This window comes from Eretmochelys imbricata, chromosome 20 (assembly GCF_965152235.1).
Source record: "Eretmochelys imbricata isolate rEreImb1 chromosome 20, rEreImb1.hap1, whole genome shotgun sequence".
NCBI classification, from domain to species: Eukaryota; Metazoa; Chordata; order Testudines; family Cheloniidae; genus Eretmochelys; species Eretmochelys imbricata.
The window spans coordinates 9,189,536-9,206,175 of NC_135591.1; the positions used below are offsets into that span (position 1 = coordinate 9,189,536).

Genomic DNA, 16,640 nt, shown 5'->3' on the forward strand with positions numbered 1-16,640 from the left:
AGCGGGACAAGTTCAGCCTAGGAATAAGGTGCATGTTTTTACCAGGGAGGGACCAGATCCCCCAGAGCGTGGGGGATTCTCTGTCGCTGGCCGGCTGTTACAGCAAGGATAGCACTTTCTCTTTCCACCCTGCTCTAGCCTCAGGGGCATGAACCGGGTGGTCCTGGGGCCTGGGCTATCCGGGAGGTTGGACTGGATGATCACAGTGGTCCCTTCTGGCCTTGGAGTCTATCCGCCTCCTCCAGCTGTGGGAGCCCAGTGGGGGCTCTGCAGGGATCCCTGACATCCAGCCTCAGGGGCTGGGCCCAGCTCCGGGCATATGCTGGGAGCTGTGTCCCTGCCTCATGGTCTCCAGGAGGCTGGGTGGCACCGTGCCCTGGTCCCAGCCCCCACTGCAGCCTGGCCCAGCCTGGGGACTCTGCAGATGAGGCTAGTGTGCCCTGGGTTGGTGCTTGAGATGCTGGGGCCTTGGAGACTGTTCCCTTCACCTCCCCTCTCCCCTCCCCTGGGATTCCCTCCTGGTGCTCAGAGCAGTTCTGCCCACCCCCTGCTCTCACAGCAGAGAGCGGGTGTTTGGGGTGCTCTGTGTGGGGTGTGCCCCTGGCTCCCACCTCTGGGCAGCTGAATGTGCGTGGCTCCCATCTGCATGCCTGACAGGCTGGGGGAGGGGCTGTCTCCCAGCTGTGCTTATCCAAGATAAAGCCGGGCAGGCTCCCCAGGGGTGAGGGAGGTCTGGCCCCGACCCAGCGCTGCCCTGTTCTCCTCACAGCCTTGCCCAGATAAGTGGCTCAGGAGCTGGCAACAGGGCTGGATTAGCTTGCTGGCTTGCATCGCCGGGGCTGGTAGCACTAGCATGGAGCTTCCAGTGCAGGGAGGCAGCCACCTCTGAGGTGGAATGTGGCAGCTGCCCAGCTGTTTAGGGCAGAGAGTGGAGGAAGGTCCCAGGGGCAGGGCTCCCAGGAGTCCTGACTTACTGGGTTTGGACCCTTGTTTCTCTGCTGCTGTTGGCAGCTCCACACTGATTCCTTGGGGGCTGTTATCGGAGCCCTGCAGCCAGTGGGTTCCCGCTGAGGTCAGCATAGGGAACCTCCAGCCAGTCATCCAAAGGGCAGGAGCAGGGCTGTGCACTCTAGCCCCCCAGCTCTGTCACGCAGGCCCTTTGTGTTGATTCCTGCCGCTCACTCTCCCTTTCCACCCAGCCTCAGCGGGGTCCCGGGGGCCCTGTGCCAGGGCGTGTTGCTGTGGCTGTCACAGGCCTGTTCTCCCTCCCCTGAGGCTGCCCTGCCCTTGGACCTTCCCCACTCTGCCCCTCTGAGCCGGGCTCTGCGAATCTCAAACATCAGGAGCTGCTTGGGAAGCAGTGTCTGAGCCCTGCAGCCCCCCGCTATCGCAACCAGGGCCCCTTAATCCCAGTCTGCTCCTTCCTCCCCTCACTCCTGCACACAGCTCCTTTAATCCAGAGCAGAGATCCTGCTGTGGGGCGTGATGTGTAGCGGGGTTGAGCCCCGTTGCGCTAAACTGGGATTACGTAACTGTGCCTTGGGGGCTGGGGTGTCTGCACCCACACTCACCCCCACCCCGTCCTGGGATCTGGCTGTTCCCAGCGTCGGCCGCTGGAGGGGCAGGCAGGTGTCGTGGGCACAGTGCCACAGGGGGGCGTGGTGTCTCCATGCTGGAGCTGCAGGTCCCGTGTGCAGCAGGGACTCTGCCATCAGGTGATGCTGACTCAGCTGCGTGGGCTGCTCCACCTGTTCCCTGGGGGTGGGGGGCACGCTCCCTGCTCAAGAATGTCGTTGTCCCCTGTGTGTGTGCACGTGTGCGCATGCTTGTGGTGGTGGGGGAGTTGGTGCACAAATCTCATGTTTTATGTCCTTTCTGCATAGAAAACAGCATCAGGAGGGCCCATCTCTTCCTGCCTCTTTGTGTGGGAGGGAGAGGGGACTGTAAGGAGTATGTGCACCCTGCCCCCCTTATGTCACCTTGGACATAAATGTCGGAGTCATTATCAGTGAGTGGGGCAGAGCCAGAGGGAGAACCCAGGAGTCTGGGCTCCCAGCTCCCCTGCTGTAACCCATTAGATCCCGCTCCCCTCCCAGAGCTGGCAATGGAACCCAGGAGTCCTGGCTCCCAGGCTGGCCTATTGAGAACAACCTGCTGAAGCTGGTGGGAGCTGTGGCGCTATCTGGGTTATTGATCAGCCCCATTCCCCCTAATATAGGCCTGGTGTCTCTGTGCCCAGTGATCCCCCTGCCCCAGTAGCCATCTGTGGCAAGGGGCTGGCACAGTGACCTCTGCACCCATGTCCCAGGTTCCATTAATCCCAATGGATCTGGGCTGGCTGAATTCCCTCTGCACCTTGGTGAGCCTGGGGTCAGTGAGTGAGTCCCCTTCCCTGCTGCTCTCCAGCCAGCAGCCCCCCCGCCCCCGAAGGGGATGGGGCTTGTGATACTGCCTCCCTGGGAACTGCACCCCCAGGGAAGTTCTCCAGGATCTGTCCTGCGAGTTCCCAGTGTGGGGCTGTGGGGTGACTCCAACAAGTCTTCTGAGGCTGGGCCCAGGGCCAGGAGCAGCCGGCCTGGCTGGTTTCCCTTCCCCCCCTTAATGGCTCCTGCCTGAGGATTACATTGCAGGAGGTGTGTGAGCAACCTGGCATCCCAGCTCTGGGGGGGGTGGGGTAACTCATGGTGTGGGGGAGCCAGGCTGTGCCTGCACTGGGGGTGCCCATGGCAGAGTGGGCAGGGGTTCCAGGCAGGAGCACCTGGAATGCATGTGCCATCAGAGCAAAGACTAACCCCTGAGTGCTGCATTGGGTGGCGGGGGGACATTGCACCAGTTCCATGGCCAGCAAGGGGGGCACTCCAAAGTGCCCCAGATCAGGCTGGTGCAAAGGGGTTGTTCCTAGCAGCTGTGGGGCCTCCTAGGAAGGTGACTGGCTGCTGCTTCTGCCTGCCCTCTGGGCACTATGCTAGGAGGGGCTAGGGGTGCTGGCTCAGCCCTGCTGTTGGGGATGGGGTGGCACAAGAACTCTGGAATTGGTCATCTGCAGTGGCTGGGAGCTCTTGGCTCTCTCGTGGCCCGTCATAGTGAGATCCAAGATGACAGCACATGGAAGTGTCAGAGTTGAACTCATGTCTGAGGGGTAGCAGTACAGAGCACTGCCTGCTCCATGCCCCCAGGAGCAGAGTGGGAGGTTGGGCCAGTGAGTCTCAGCCCCCCTGGGAGAGCTTGCTGCCTGTCACTGGGTCCCAGGTAAGCCTGTCTCAGTCTTGGTGGAGCCCCCCTTGTGGTGACTGGGGCAGCCCAGTGGTGTCATGGCCACTGCACTGCTAGTGGGGACTCTCCCACAGTTGGGCTGGGGCCCACTCTGGCAGGGTGGGGAGTGGGTTCCACCTCAGCCAGTCTGCAGCCGTCTCTCCTGGCTGCTGTTTGAGGGGAAGCCAAAGAACCAGGTTGTCCTGGGGCTCCCTGCTGCTGGACGGGCTGACTGGGCTGTGGGTGTGCTCTGGGGGGCTGCAAGGGTTGGGATCAACCCCCTGTGCTCTGTCTCATGCTGGCTGCTATGCCCCTTCTGTCCCTGGGAGTGACCCCAACCCTTCCAATGCACCTGCCTGCCCCTCCCCATGCCTGGGAACCCTGTCGGCTCCATCCGCCTCTGCCTGACGCCCTGGCAGCTCTGGGCGAGGGAGGCAGCGGGGCCATGGCCCATGGGAAGACATGTCGGCCCCTGCTTCTCATATCCTGAGACATGTCTGTACAGGTGCCACGTGGGGGGCAGATCCTGTCTGGGAGCTGGGAATCAGGGCGGGGGCCAGGCTTGCTGCTGTTGGGCCCCACAGGGGCTGGGGGTCCCCTTCTCCAGCACTGACGGTTGGGGAAAACCTTCTCCTTCTCCAGTGTCCCCTATAGGGGGGAATGTAACAAGGGAGGAATTTGGGGGCTTGGTGAGTGGGGCTGTGGAGGGAAAGGGGGCCATGGGAATTGGCCAATGGGAGGCCATGGGGATTCAGGGGGCTGTGAATGAGGTGGACCGTTTGGGGCATGGGGGAGCTGTGAGAGGCTGTTGGGGGATAGTGAGCGAGGTGTTCTGGGTGAATGGGAGCCATGGGAGATCTGTGGGGATTCTGGGTGAGTAAGGGGCCCCCCCAGCAGCTCCTCACCCCCTTCTCCTTGCAGAGAACGTGCCGGAGGAGCTGCGCGATCCCTTCTACACGGACCAGTACGAGCAGGAGCACATCAAGCCGCCCGTGACGCGCCTCTTGCTCTCCTCAGACATTTACTGCCGGGCCTGCCACCAGGTGCTGCCCCCCGACGATGTGGCTGCACCTGCCCCCAAGGACAATGCTGCCCTGCTGGCGCTGCTGGGGCGCCGTGGCCTGGCCCCCACCTACCAGGATAAGGCTGTCAAGGAGGCCGACCTGCGCCAGAAACCCATCAAGATGGTAAGGGCCAGATGGGGGGACCTTCTGGTGACTGCTTCAGGGGTGCATGTTCCAGTGCAGTAATGGGGGGGGGGGGGGGTCTGTCTAGGGTCCTCCAAACAGCCGGGGGAGGCAGCTTCCAGACTGCCCCGTGTCTCCCTGTGCGTGGGTACGTCCTGTTCAGGGACCTTTCTCTGCGTTGTGTGGAGAGAGAGTGCCTGCTGCAGGGTTGTGGGAGGTGCCCAGTGGGGCCTTGGCTGGCCGAGGATAGGAGGGTGCCTGGAGCCCAGGCCATGTGCTGGAAGGGGCAGATGCTCCAGGGCAGGGAGTGGGAGCTGTGGTGCCCCTGGAATAGGCTTCTTAGGGGGAAGGGTCTGAGCCCAGCACCGGGGAGGGAGCAGGCACCCTGGATTGGGCAGGTCTGTCCCCACTCTCTGCCCATCCTGGCTGCCGCCTCCGCCTGCAGGCACTGGGCACAGGCCTGGGAAGTGCATTGGCGTTGGGTGGGGCCTTTACAAGCTGGGATCCCGGCTGGCACCTGAACCACCCTCAGGCCTCTCCCATCCCCCTCCCGCTATCTGCAGGCTTGGTGCTGACCCAGGGGCCCTGGCTGTTGTGTGTGCTGGGGGGGACTTTCAAACCCAGAGAGGGGCCCCCTCCCCTCTTCAGGCTGGGCCAGGTTGCAGGGTGTCCAGGTGTAAAAAGCAGAGGGGGCTGGTGCCCTGTGTGGGGTTAATGCTGTCTGGAGGGGGGGGTGCTATTTGTAGGCAATCCCTGGTGTGTGAGACTGGGGCTGTGAGCGCAGGGCTCCTGACTGGGGGCCCCAAGGTGGCACTAGCCAGGGGCTCTGGGAAGTCAGGTCAGCTCTGCCGGGAGCAGCTGCTGTCTGGGCTGGATAAGCCCCAGATGCTGCGGGGGGAGGGTCTTGCCAGCCTGCTTAAATCCAGGGGTGATTTGGGGGGAGGGGGGTCTGCTCCTGTAGCCTGGAGACTATAAAACCTGCCAGTGTGGGCTGGTTGGGGGCCCAGCTGTTGGTGTGGCTCTGCCAGCAGGGGCCTGATGAGATTGTGGCGAGCCGAGCTGTGCCCGGATTGCTATTAACGCTGCCCTGGTGATCTGGCCGTAGGGCTCTGGCTCAGCCTGGGAGTGCGGGGGGGCGGGGGGGTGCGCACACACGCGCATGCGTGCCATATATAGACGGCCTGTTCAGAGCCGGGGAGGGGGGACATTCGTGCAGGGCACGGTGAGAGCACAACCCAGTTCTCTGGGCCACACACTGCTCTGGGAGGAGGCGCGGGGGAATCACAGCCGTGTGGCAGGCTCTCCTGCGTGCCTCCAGCAGGGTGCCCTGGTAGCTGGGCTGCCCTGGGAGGGTGTGGGTGGCGCTCAATGGCAGCACCGAGTCCTGGACTCCCAGTGCCTGGTCTCGAGGCCTGATGCCCCAGGGAGCTGGCTCTGGGACCTGCTGCCCCTGCAGGTGGGGGTGGGCACCCTGGGAGAGCTGGGGTATGGGCAGGGGGGACACTGGGCCCTTTTTGGCTTCTCCCCTGTGCTGAGGGGGAGCAGGCAATGGGGATTAGAGGCTGCTCCACAGAGCTGGGGGGGTGGGGAGCAGCTGGCTTGCTGCCAATGGGAGCTGTCGTGGCACGGGGTCGATAGCCGGGCTGGGACGACTGCTGGGATGGGACAGGAGAGGGCAGCCCTGCTGGGAGGGAGTGATGGTGGAGGATGGGCTGGAGGAGTCTTCCTCAGCTCTGACTCCCAGGAGTGGGCAGCTCTGGGCAGGGCTCCCTTGCCCTTTGGGCTGGGCTTCCTGGACAGGGACTGGCCGGGGGGGGCGGGGGGAGGGGGCTGCAGGTCCCAGCCCCAGCTGTCTATCCCAGCCCCTGGGGGCGCTATCAGGGCACAAACTTGCTAGAAGTGTCCCAGTCCTGCCTGGTTTAGGCTCTGTCAAGGTTCCTTCCCCACTCTGAACTCTAGGGTACAGATGTGGGGACCTGCATGAAAACCCCCCTAAGCTTATTTTTACCAGCTTAGGTTAAAACTTCCCCAAGGTACCAACTATTTTACCTTTTGCCCTTGGACTTTATTGTTGCCACCACCAAGCGTCTAACAAAAATAACCGGGAAAGAGCCTGCTTGGAAACTTCTTTCCCTCCAAAATCCCCCAAGCCCTACACCCCCTTTCCTGGGGAAGGTTTGATAAAAATCCTCACCAATTTGCATAGATGAACACAGACCCAAACCCTTGGATCTTAAGAACAATGAAAAATCAATCAGGTTCTTAAAAGTAGAATTTTAATTAAAGAGAAAGTAAAAGAATCACCTCTGTAAAATCAGGATGGTAAATACCTTACAGGGTAATCAGCTTCAAAACATAGAGAATCCCTCTCGGCAAAACCTTAAGATACAAAAAGACACAAAACCAGGAATATATATTCCATCCAGCCCAGCTTATTTTATCAGCCATTTAAACAAAACAGAATCTCACACACATCTAACTAGGTTGCTTTTTAACCCTTTACAGGAGTTCTGACCTGCATTCCTGCTCTGGTCCGGCAAAAGCATCATACGGACAGAGAGGACCCTTTGTCCTCCCCCTAGCTCTGAAAGTATCTTGTCTCCTCATTGGTCATTTTGGTCAGGTGCCAGCGAGGTTATCCTAGCTTCTTAACCCTTTACAGGTGAAAGGGTTTTTTTCTCTGGCCAGGAGGGATTTAAAGGTGTTTACCCTTCCCTTTATATTTATGACAGGCTCCATGGCTGTGGGGAGGGAGAATGACTCCCTCCAATCCCAGCTGCTGCCCTAGCTGGCCGGGCTGCCCCATGCCCTGTCAGAGCAGTGCCTGATCCCCGTCCTCATGGGAGACTTGCCAGGCCCATGCTGCCATGGCGCTGTAATCCCCATCCCTAAATCCCACAGGGCTGGGAGAGCCAGTCTGCCTAGCAAGACTGCACTGGTCTGTCATCCTCTCCCACACTGCATAGCCTAGGCTAGAGGGTGCATTGGCCCAGTGGCCCTGGCTGTGAGGGCTTATAGAGTGTCTCTTCCTAGTGCAGACTCTCCACCTCTGCCATAGCAATCATGTGTCTGGGCTGGTCCCTGGTGGCTGATGCTGGCCAGTAACAGACCCCTCATGGGCAGGGGGCTCTTTACCTCTTGCATGGGAGGAAATTCTCTCCCTGTTGGGGACTCAGCTGGGGGTTGGGTCTGGGTCTGCCTTAAGTGGGTGTGAGGGTTTATGACCCTTGTGAGCATCTCTCCCAGCTAATGGAGCTGCCACTGTCCCACTGCTTACAGAAAACATCTAGCTCCTTCTCTGACCCTCTGAGATCCAGTGGCAGGCAGTTCCGCAGGCTATCGGGGGCTGATCTCTATTACCCAACTGGTGTTTCTTCTAGTCAGCCTCTCCAAATCCCTGTCACAAAAGCCCCTCTCTTTCTCTCCTCTTCCCCCACACGTCTGTCTGGGCCACGGAAGGCTGAGAGTCAGGTCAAGGGGTGTTAGCTGCCCTGTTTAACTTCGTGGCCTGGACAAAACAAACCCTTCCTGGGCTGCCTTCTTCAGGAAGGCGAGTGTTCCTTGTGTCCTGCACTGCCCCCCCTCGCCCTCCCCCCCGTGGTTCTGCCCTTGGCAGCTTCTTAGGCGATACTGGCATAACACACCCCAATTTGCCCCTGCTCAGCCCAGGCCTGGCTAATTGAATTCTTCCCCACTCGCTGGGGGTTTCCGGGCAGGCTCTGTCTGACCCAGTTGTTCTCCAGGGAGCCTGACCTGAGCTGCCCCCTATGTCTGGGATCCAACCCCCCGGGATGGGAGATAGGAATAGGGGAGCCCAATGCACACTGGAGTCTCTAGGCTTGGTGTGGGCACTGCCATTGGGGCCTCTGTTGCACTCAGGCTGGTGCCTGTGCCCTGCCCTATGGGGGATGGGCTCATGTTAATGATTGACGAGCTGCTCTCTTAAGCAACAGCCGGCTGGATTCCTCACAGGCTGTAGCCGTGGGGGAGCTGGGAGCACCGGTACCAGGGTCGGAGCTGCGCTAATCGGGTTAAACGTTAGCCACAATGGGATGCCAGGGGATCTGTCCAGGGATAATTGGCTTGTGTGAGGATCCTATTACCCCTGTCTGGCAGAGAAGTGGGGGCTGGCTCCTGGGGCACATGGGCTCCTCTGCCTGAGGTCTGTGGCACTGGCGTGAACCCTGGGACCCTGTTAGCCCAGCCCTGGCAGGGCCCTGCCCTCCCGCCCCCTCACTCTCACGGGTTCATATTAGTGGCTCCAGCTGGCTAATCCAACAGCCCCGGGTGCTGGGGAGCCCTGTTGCTCTGCTGGTGGGGGGAGAAGAGTCACTAGCCCCATATTGATGAGGGGGAAACGGAGGCACAGAGGCTGAAGGGGTTTGCCTGAGGGGACACAACCAGTCAGGGGCATGTTAGGAGGGGCTGGTGTGTGTGTGGGGAATTTCTGGGTTGGACCCAGCTGTGGGCCTGGCAGAGAGGGGTGCTCTCTGGAGTGGGTCATGAGGTTGGGATGCATAGCAGGCGAGGATGTGTCTGACAGTTCTGTCTCTCCATGGGGGGCTGGGGCAGGGTCTCTGGCCAGGATAGCATGCTGGGGTGGGGGCAGGGGCTGGTGATGGGGTCTCGGGGGCAGTGTCTGATGGTCCATTCTCCCTGCAGGGTGCACACCTGGCAGTGATTGACTCCTTGATGATAGCCTTTGCTGTGGAATCCACCCACTCGCTGAGCGCCCCCCCGGGCACCGATCTGGGTACTGGTTCCTGGGAGCAGAAGCTCCTCTGCTGGGTGGACACGGTACGATATTGGGGGAACTGTGAGGGGAGCCATGGCCCCTGGTGCTCCCTAACTTTGGGATGCTTGTTCCCAGGACACTGCTTTGAGTGGTCTCCTTCCACCCTAGAGACTCTGGCCCTCGAGCCCCTGTCGAGCTACCCTCTTCCTGTAGCATTGGGGGGAGGGGCTCTCTCCAGGCTGGGGGGCTCTCCCTGCCCCAGCACAGACTAATCTGTCCCTACCCCCACAGGTGAACCGCAAGTTGCAGGAGAGCACAGAGCGTGAGGGCTCGCAGCAGCCAGCACCTGGCACAGAGGGCCAGGGCCAGGCCCAGGCCCAGCCCCCAACAAGCGGCCCCAAGGTGGGTCTGTCTAGCACTGTGCTGAGGTCTTCCTATGGGGGGAATGAGGGGGTTTGTGTGGGACCCTCTAACTCGAAGCAGGGTGAGTGGGCAGGGCCACTGCACCATGGCGGGTGGTGTGGTGGGGCCATGGGGTATTCCCGGGGCTTGGTGGCATTAACTCCTTCAGGGAGGGGCTGTGGCTGGTCTCTGGAGGCCATGGATGAACCTATCCCCAGGGGATACCTGCCCTCTCCTGCCCTGCTGGGAGAGGGGGGTCCCCCACTGTCCATCCTCAAGTCTGCTGCTGAATGTCCCCTTCTTAGCTGTGCTCTCTCTATCTGTGTGTGTGTTGGGGGTGTGGGGGGGATTCTGTGTGCTCTGACCTCCTGGGGGTGATGGATCCTAGTCTCTCTGCTCCCCTCTCACCCCATGCTTCCCCCTCTGGGCGGTGCTCCCTGGCTCCCTGTGCTGCCCTGGTGGCTGCTGGGTAAGCAAGGGGCAGCTTCGTGCTTGGGGATGAGCAGAGGTGGGGGGCATTTCCATGCCCCCCTCCTGCACTCAGGGGAGGGAGCTCCCCTCCCCCACTGCTGGGCATGCAGTCTGCCCTCCCTTGCTGTGGTGCTGCCCTGGGGCAGCTGGCGTGACCCCTGCGTGGCTGCCCGTGGGCCCATGCAGGTTCGCTGTGTGACTCTTCTCTTCTGCGTCTCTCTCTCCTCCTTCCTGTGGCCTTTCTCCTTCCTCTGCGTCAGTGTCCCACCAGGTGGTACTGGAAACTGGTTCCTGTAAGTGGGTGGTTTATTTACTCTCCCCTCCCCCGTGTCAACTCTGATGACCGGGGCTGTGTCCTGCCAGCGCTGCTGGATGTGGGTCTGCATGCCAGGAGACCCCCCCCACCCTGAGCAAAGGATGCTGGGGCCCCCCAGCACTGTGGGAAGGATGTCCCCTGTGGGGGGAAGGGAGAGGGGGTGGCAAGCCCCAGGACACTGGGAAGGATGGCCCCTGTGTGGGGAGTTGTGGTGGTGGGGAGGCGGCAGGCCCCAGAGCACTGTGGGAAGGATGGCCCCTGTGTGGGTGGTGGTGGAGAGGTGGCAGGCCCAAGGGCACTGTGTAGGGGAGAGCCCCAGTAAGGGGTGATGAGGAGAGGCCCCAGCATTGAGGGAAGTTCCTACTCTGGAAGGGGTGGTGGCCCAGAGCATTGTGGGAGGGTGCCTGGGCGTGGCCCATGGGGGGGGGGGGAGCGCTGGGTCCCCTGGATGCCATCCTGTCCCTTGGGGGTGGGGGGCAGCAGCCTCAATGGTCTGGGTGGGGATCTCTTGGGTGGTGAGTCTGCTGGGCTCAGAGCAGAAGATGCCCCGTAGACCCCATTGTGGGGGATTTCTGCTGGGGGGTGGTGCCTGTCTCTTGAGGCCAGCAGATGTTGGTGAATGCATCCCAGCATCCTTTGCTCACCCCCCCCCCCCCATGCATCCCCTTCTTTGGTCTCTTAGCTTCTTACACACAGGTCTGTGGCATCTGCCCTGCTGAGAAAAGCCGGGGGGCAGGGGTGGGAAATCCCCACCTGGTGGCTGGGAAGGGAGGAGCATTGCCTGGTTCTTGCCAGGTTCAGGATCCATGGGTGGGGAGGGTCAGGTAAGGGTATATAGGACTGTCCAGCCTGTGACCCTAAAATGTACCCTATGGCTTCACTGGGGAGAGTTGGGTTCAGTAATGGGCTAAGAGACCCAGGAGTGGGGGAGTCAGACAGCCAATCAAAAGCAGCATGCTGGTCACATGACATCCCCCCTTCTCTTTTTCTTGCTCTTATCCCCCTCTAGGGGTTAGGGTCCCCAGCGCTCTGGGGTCCTGGCTATGAGCAGGAGGGTGCCCACCCCACAGGGTTAGGTTAGAACTGGGTTTGAGGGGTGCCCTACAGTCTAGTTGGGCTATAGGGAGGCATCTGTGCATGTTAGGAGAGGGCCACCCTGGGGTGGTGCCCCAGAAGGTAGGGCTATCGAGTGGCGCCCCCCACAGGCCTGGCCAGGCAGCAGCTCCCTCCCTGTGGCGCTCTCTCCGGCAGCCGCTGGGCCCCCGCATTGACCAGGCTTTCTCTTTCCTTTGCTGTTGCATCCAGCATGCCATCGCTTTTTGTTTGAAGGAGTCGGGGAGTAAACCTCCTGTGGTAACGTATCCCTCAGTGCCTGTGCCCGCTGCTGTGTCTGCCACACCCACGGAGCTTAGTTTTGTTCTGTTCCATCCCCTGCCCAGGGGGCTGGTTATTCCTCCTGCAATGCCTCTGCCCCCAGCCCATCTCCCCGCAGCAGCAGGCATTGCCCATGCTGGCAGGCTTGGAAGTGCAGTGGCCTCCGGGCCTGATGGGGTGGCATGAGTGGCAGGGGCATCACTTGCTATAGGGCAATGGGGGCAGCTCCCCCAGACCTTGGTTTGCCCCCACCAACTTTTCATAGGTCTGTGCTCCGCTACGTCACTCCCCGCCAACTTTGCAGGGTACAATAGAGTCACATGTAACAGGTCTATGCTAAGGCAGCTTTGCCCCCCAAAGGCTGCCCCTGGCGAGCGATAGGGGTTTTTGGACAGGCCTAGCGTCATGGTGCCATCTAGTGGCTGCAGCCCACTCAGTGGCCAAGAGCATGTATCTCGCCATGGGGGTCCCTCCTAGTTCTGAAGGTCCCAGGTTTTGATTCCCTGTGCTGGCGTACACACCACTGTGCCCCCACCCCTCTTGGGTTAGATATGGGGTGGCCCAGGTGTTGAACAGCCCCAGAGGAGCTGCCTGAAGCTGTGGATAGGAAGCCCTGCGTCTGACTGGAGTGTCCATCGCCACCTCTGCTAGGGAACTGTGAGCCCCATGGACTCTGCTTTCCACCAACAGGCGTGACATTGCAAGGGAGCAGCACAGGATGGATTGCACCCCCAGCCTATGTCAGGCAGGTGGGGGAGTCTGGTTCACAGGCCCGTGGGGCCACTGGGCTGTAATGGAGCAGCTGGTGGCTCCTGGACCAGACAGCACCTGCATTCCGATAGGGTCGCCTGACCCCCGCCTCTGTTGGGGTCCTGCAGCATCTGGGCCCTGGTGTGTTGCTGGGGGCAGGGATTCCCCATGCAGTGTTGTTTGGGGGTGGGGGGACTCTCCCTCCCCAGTCCCTGCCAGGGGTTCATTGCAGCAGGAATAACAGGGCATCCCACAACTCCCCCCTCCCCCCCTCCTTTTTCATGCCTTCCCGAGGCTGTCTGTCTGGCCCGCTGGCCGTTTGTCTCTGTTGGATGTGCCCCTTCCCTGCTGTGGTTGCACGCTCGTGTGTGCCCGTCCCTGCGCCAGGCTGCTGGCTGTTGTCTCGTCTCCTGTGCTCGGGTGGCAAGTGTTGCCGTGACCTCAGGGCAAGACGGGAAGGGGTATCCTGTTCACCCAGCTGGGGCCTCTCGGTGCAGGGGTCCTGGCCCAGAGCGGGGGCCCTCAGCTAGTCTTTCCTGTTTTCCTCCCTCCATGCCAGGCCTGTGGGGTAGTAGGGCAGCCCTAGACTGAGGGGCAGGGGCAGGGCTATTACTTTGAGCTGCCCCCAAACTCCTTCCTCCCCATGGTGAGCAGGGGGTGCTCTATCCTGTATGTGTGGGGGTGGCATTCCCAGGTCACAGCTCATCCTGGCTGCTCTGCCCCGTGGGATCCCAGCCACAGCCCCCCTGCCCTGAGGGAGCCTGGTCCCTCCAAGCATGAAGTCTGTTCCTGATGCCCATATTGGAGGGGGGGCAGTGTTGGGATGAGTGGACCTTTCTCAGTGGGGTGCTGGGGGCATGGGGAAGAAGATCCCTGGAAGGGGGAACCCAAGGCTGGGTGTGAATGGGGGCATTAGTGGTCTGCTGAGCCATAGAGACCCCCATGGGGAGCGGGGGCTGGGAGAATAGGGAGTCTGTAGCCAGCATGCTGGGGACAGCTGGAGTGATGGGAGGGGGTAGGGTTACTAGGCAGTGAGGTCCCCTGACCTGTGAGAGTGGCGGGTAGAGCAGAGGGGTCTGCAATGCCACTGTCTTTTAATTCCCCCCCTCCCCCAAAGCTGTTCACCCCCCTCTCTCTGCTCTGGGCAGATCCGGTACCGGAAGGACAAGGTGCTGCCCAAACAGACACCCTGCTTCACATCTGTCATGGGCATGAAGGACTTGGCCAATGGGGGTGCCATCGCCGCCACCATCCACTATTACTGCCCTGATGTGGTGCGTCTGGAGGGTGAGTTCAAATGCAGGGCTGGATGAAGGATGGGGTGCCAGGCAGTGATGGGTTGGCAGCCTGGGGGCTGTGCTGGGGGGGCAGTCCCTGGGGCCAGGAGGGGCAGGGTGGGGAGCCTGGCTGGGGAGGGGTACGTCTGGCAGGGGTGGACCCTGGGGCAGGGGTGGGGTGCCTGGCTGGGGAGGGGTAGGTTTGGGGAGGTGCAGTCCCTCGGAGAGGTAGGAGATAGGTCGGGAGGCAGTCTTTGGGGAGGGGCAGGGGTGAGGAGCCTCGCTGGGGGGGCAGTCCCCGGGGCAGCACTTATGCCCCCCTCCCTGCAGATGTGTGCTTGAAGGAGACCATGTCAGTGGCCGACAGCCTCTACAACCTGCAGCTCATCCAGGAATTCTGCACCAAGTACCTGGGCAGCTGCTGCCCCCTGGCATTGGAGGACCTGCTCTATGTGCCCCCAGTGCTGAGGGTGAGTGGGATGGGGGGGCCTGAGCCAAGGTGTCCCTAGCATGTGGGCAATGCCCTGTGCAAGGGAGACTTGCCTGGGTGGTGGTGTGGTGGGAAAGGTTCATCATGCCCCAGGTGGTGTGGGAGCTTGGGGCGGGGGGGGGGTCATGCCATTGGGGTCGGGGAATTTGTTGAGGGGAGCCATGGGTGCTTGCGTGCAGTGGGGTGCCTGGCTCACACTCACCCTGGGAGGACACCCCTCCTGTCCTGGTGCAAACTTTGGGGCCAGGTTAAACATAACCATAAAGCTCTTGGCTCCGGAGTCCTGGGGAACTCTGCCCATCTCTCTCTGACTGCAGCCCCATCAGCTTGCGCCCCTTGCTCTCCACTGAGGCGGAAGGGTGCAGATTAGCCAGCCTGGCGGAACAGCCCGGCTTGGTCCTAATGAGGCCTTGGCAGTCACCTCCAGCTGCTCTAATTGGTGCTGTGAAGCCTGGCACAAAGGGCCGTCTCCGGGCTGCGCACGGGACTGGTGCCCCCAGCCAGGGGGACTGTGTGCCCTGGAGTCCCTTGATCTGGGAGGGGGGCACCCTGCTCCTCTTGGTGGTCTGCACACACCCTGGGAGGGGTATGCGGAGTCCATCCTCTCTCTCCTGGCTAGGGGGTGCCTTGGGGTGGGAGGGTCTCATTACTTTGGCCCCTTCGGAGCATGTGAGCATCTGTTCTGCACCCCTGCAGATCAACATTGGGGTGTTCCTGGCTGAGCTCTTCCTGTGCTTCGAGGTGCTCAAGCCGGACTTTGTGCGCCCCAAGGAGCTGGGGGGACTCAAAGGTACCAAGGGGCTGACCTAAGTTTGGGAAGGATGGGTTCTCTTCTCCCCCAGCCATCACCCTGGGGCAAAGCTGCCTCTAATCCCTCCCCTCTGGCTGGCACTAGACACCTGCCCCTGGTCACAGTTGGGTGCAGGGGGGGCTGGAGTGCCCTGTTTGAAAGGGGCAGATAATCTCCTGCCTGGGGTCCAGCACAGGAAGTCATGCTGACTGACCGCTTCTGGGACGTGGGGGTGTGTGTGGGGGGTTCATTGTATTCCCCAGCCATGGGGGACTTCCCCTTCCAGCCGCCTTGCCCCGGCTGTAGCTGCTGCTCCCTGGCCAAGGTTGGGGTGGGGGAGGAGTGGGAGTGGAGCATGCTGGGAGCTGGCTCAGCCCAGCCCCAGAACAAAGGCCCTTGTGTCGGCAAAGCCCTTTGAAGGACCTTGGCTGCCATTCAGGTCGGGGCTGGGGGGCTGGCAGCATGGCCAGGGCGGACGCCGCCTATGCCCGTCCCTGAGGAGTGGCTGGGGGCAGAGACTCACGCTCTGTGCCTGCCTTCCAGATCCGCCTGCTATGAGCAACTCCCTGACGCCCAGCAGTGGGAACAGCAACAGGTGAGTCTTGCACCCCTGCGGCCTGGCCTGGCAGGCAGGTCCTGCTGGGGTACCCTAGGAGCTGGTGAGTGAGGGGCCAGGTCTGCTCTGTGCTGGCCCCATCGCCCCAGTGTGGGGCTGGGGGTGCTGTGCTGCAGGGGCTCTGCAGGGGGCGCTCTCACCTGCCAGTCAGTGCTGGCCCCAGTGTGGCACTAGAGGGTGCTCTCGCCAGGTCACTCCTGTCTGACCAGACTGGTAGCACTGGGTCATTCCCTCCCGCTGAGCTCTTGATGACTCTTCCATATCTGGTGGGTCTTGGACCAGCCTCCCCTTCATGGCCCCTTGGGGGCCCGCAGCTGGGTCAGCAGAGGTATTGTGGAGCCTGACCCCTCTTCACCCCCTTGGTGCGGGGGAGGTTCCTCCGGGCTGTGCTGGGGGGCTGGAGTCTCTGCAGCACCTACCTGCTGGGATGCCAGTTTCCAGGCCCTGGCTGGGCTCGTGCGGATGCCCTGACTCACCTGCCAGCTTAAATAGCACCTGGGCGGGATCAGCTCTGACCCACCAGGTGGACCCCTGCAGCCACTGCTTTGTCCCCCCTCCAGGGGCAGCAAGTGTATCATGATTGCGGAGGAGAGCGGTAAGGGGGCAATTTCCTCCTCCGCCCAGGAAGAGAAACATTCAGTGGGGATGTGAGACTGGGCTGCCCCTCCCCCAAAAGAAAAACCAACCCCCCCCACCAACAATTGGATTTTTTTAAAATTAAGTGGGTTCCCCCCCCCCAACCTGTGTCTCTGCAGAGCAGGATATTGGCCCAAAACAGCTGTGGGGGGGGTCCCTGGCAGAGCCCTCCCAGAGCTGGGTATTGAACCCAGGGGTCCTGGCTCCCCGCTCCTACTCTAACTACTAGCCCCCACTCCATTCCAGAAGCTGGGGATAGGACCCAGGAGTCCTGACTCATGAATCACAGCTGACTGGAGCTTCAGTTCCTGAACTCCTGCCAGGGCAGAACTTGAATGAAATTA

General features: G+C 61.4%; 1 protein-coding gene across 2 annotated transcripts in view; it reads left to right on the top strand.

The window, feature by feature from the left end:
• The window catches only part of CAMSAP3 (calmodulin regulated spectrin associated protein family member 3), a 34,209-nt gene that overhangs the window by 9,109 nt on the left and 8,460 nt on the right, over positions 1 to 16,640 (top strand). Inside the window, exons 2-9 of one of the 2 annotated variants that reach the window (XM_077838808.1) lie at positions 4,174 to 4,439; positions 9,102 to 9,236; positions 9,466 to 9,576; positions 11,669 to 11,716; positions 13,636 to 13,774; positions 14,095 to 14,234; positions 14,951 to 15,044; positions 15,588 to 15,639. In XM_077838808.1, the coding sequence (XP_077694934.1) occupies positions 4,174 to 4,439; positions 9,102 to 9,236; positions 9,466 to 9,576; positions 11,669 to 11,716; positions 13,636 to 13,774; positions 14,095 to 14,234; positions 14,951 to 15,044; positions 15,588 to 15,639 (985 nt within the window). The remainder of the gene's footprint in view (positions 1 to 4,173; positions 4,440 to 9,101; positions 9,237 to 9,465; positions 9,577 to 11,668; positions 11,717 to 13,635; positions 13,775 to 14,094; positions 14,235 to 14,950; positions 15,045 to 15,587; positions 15,640 to 16,640) is intronic. The other variant, XM_077838809.1, reaches the window with a different exon arrangement.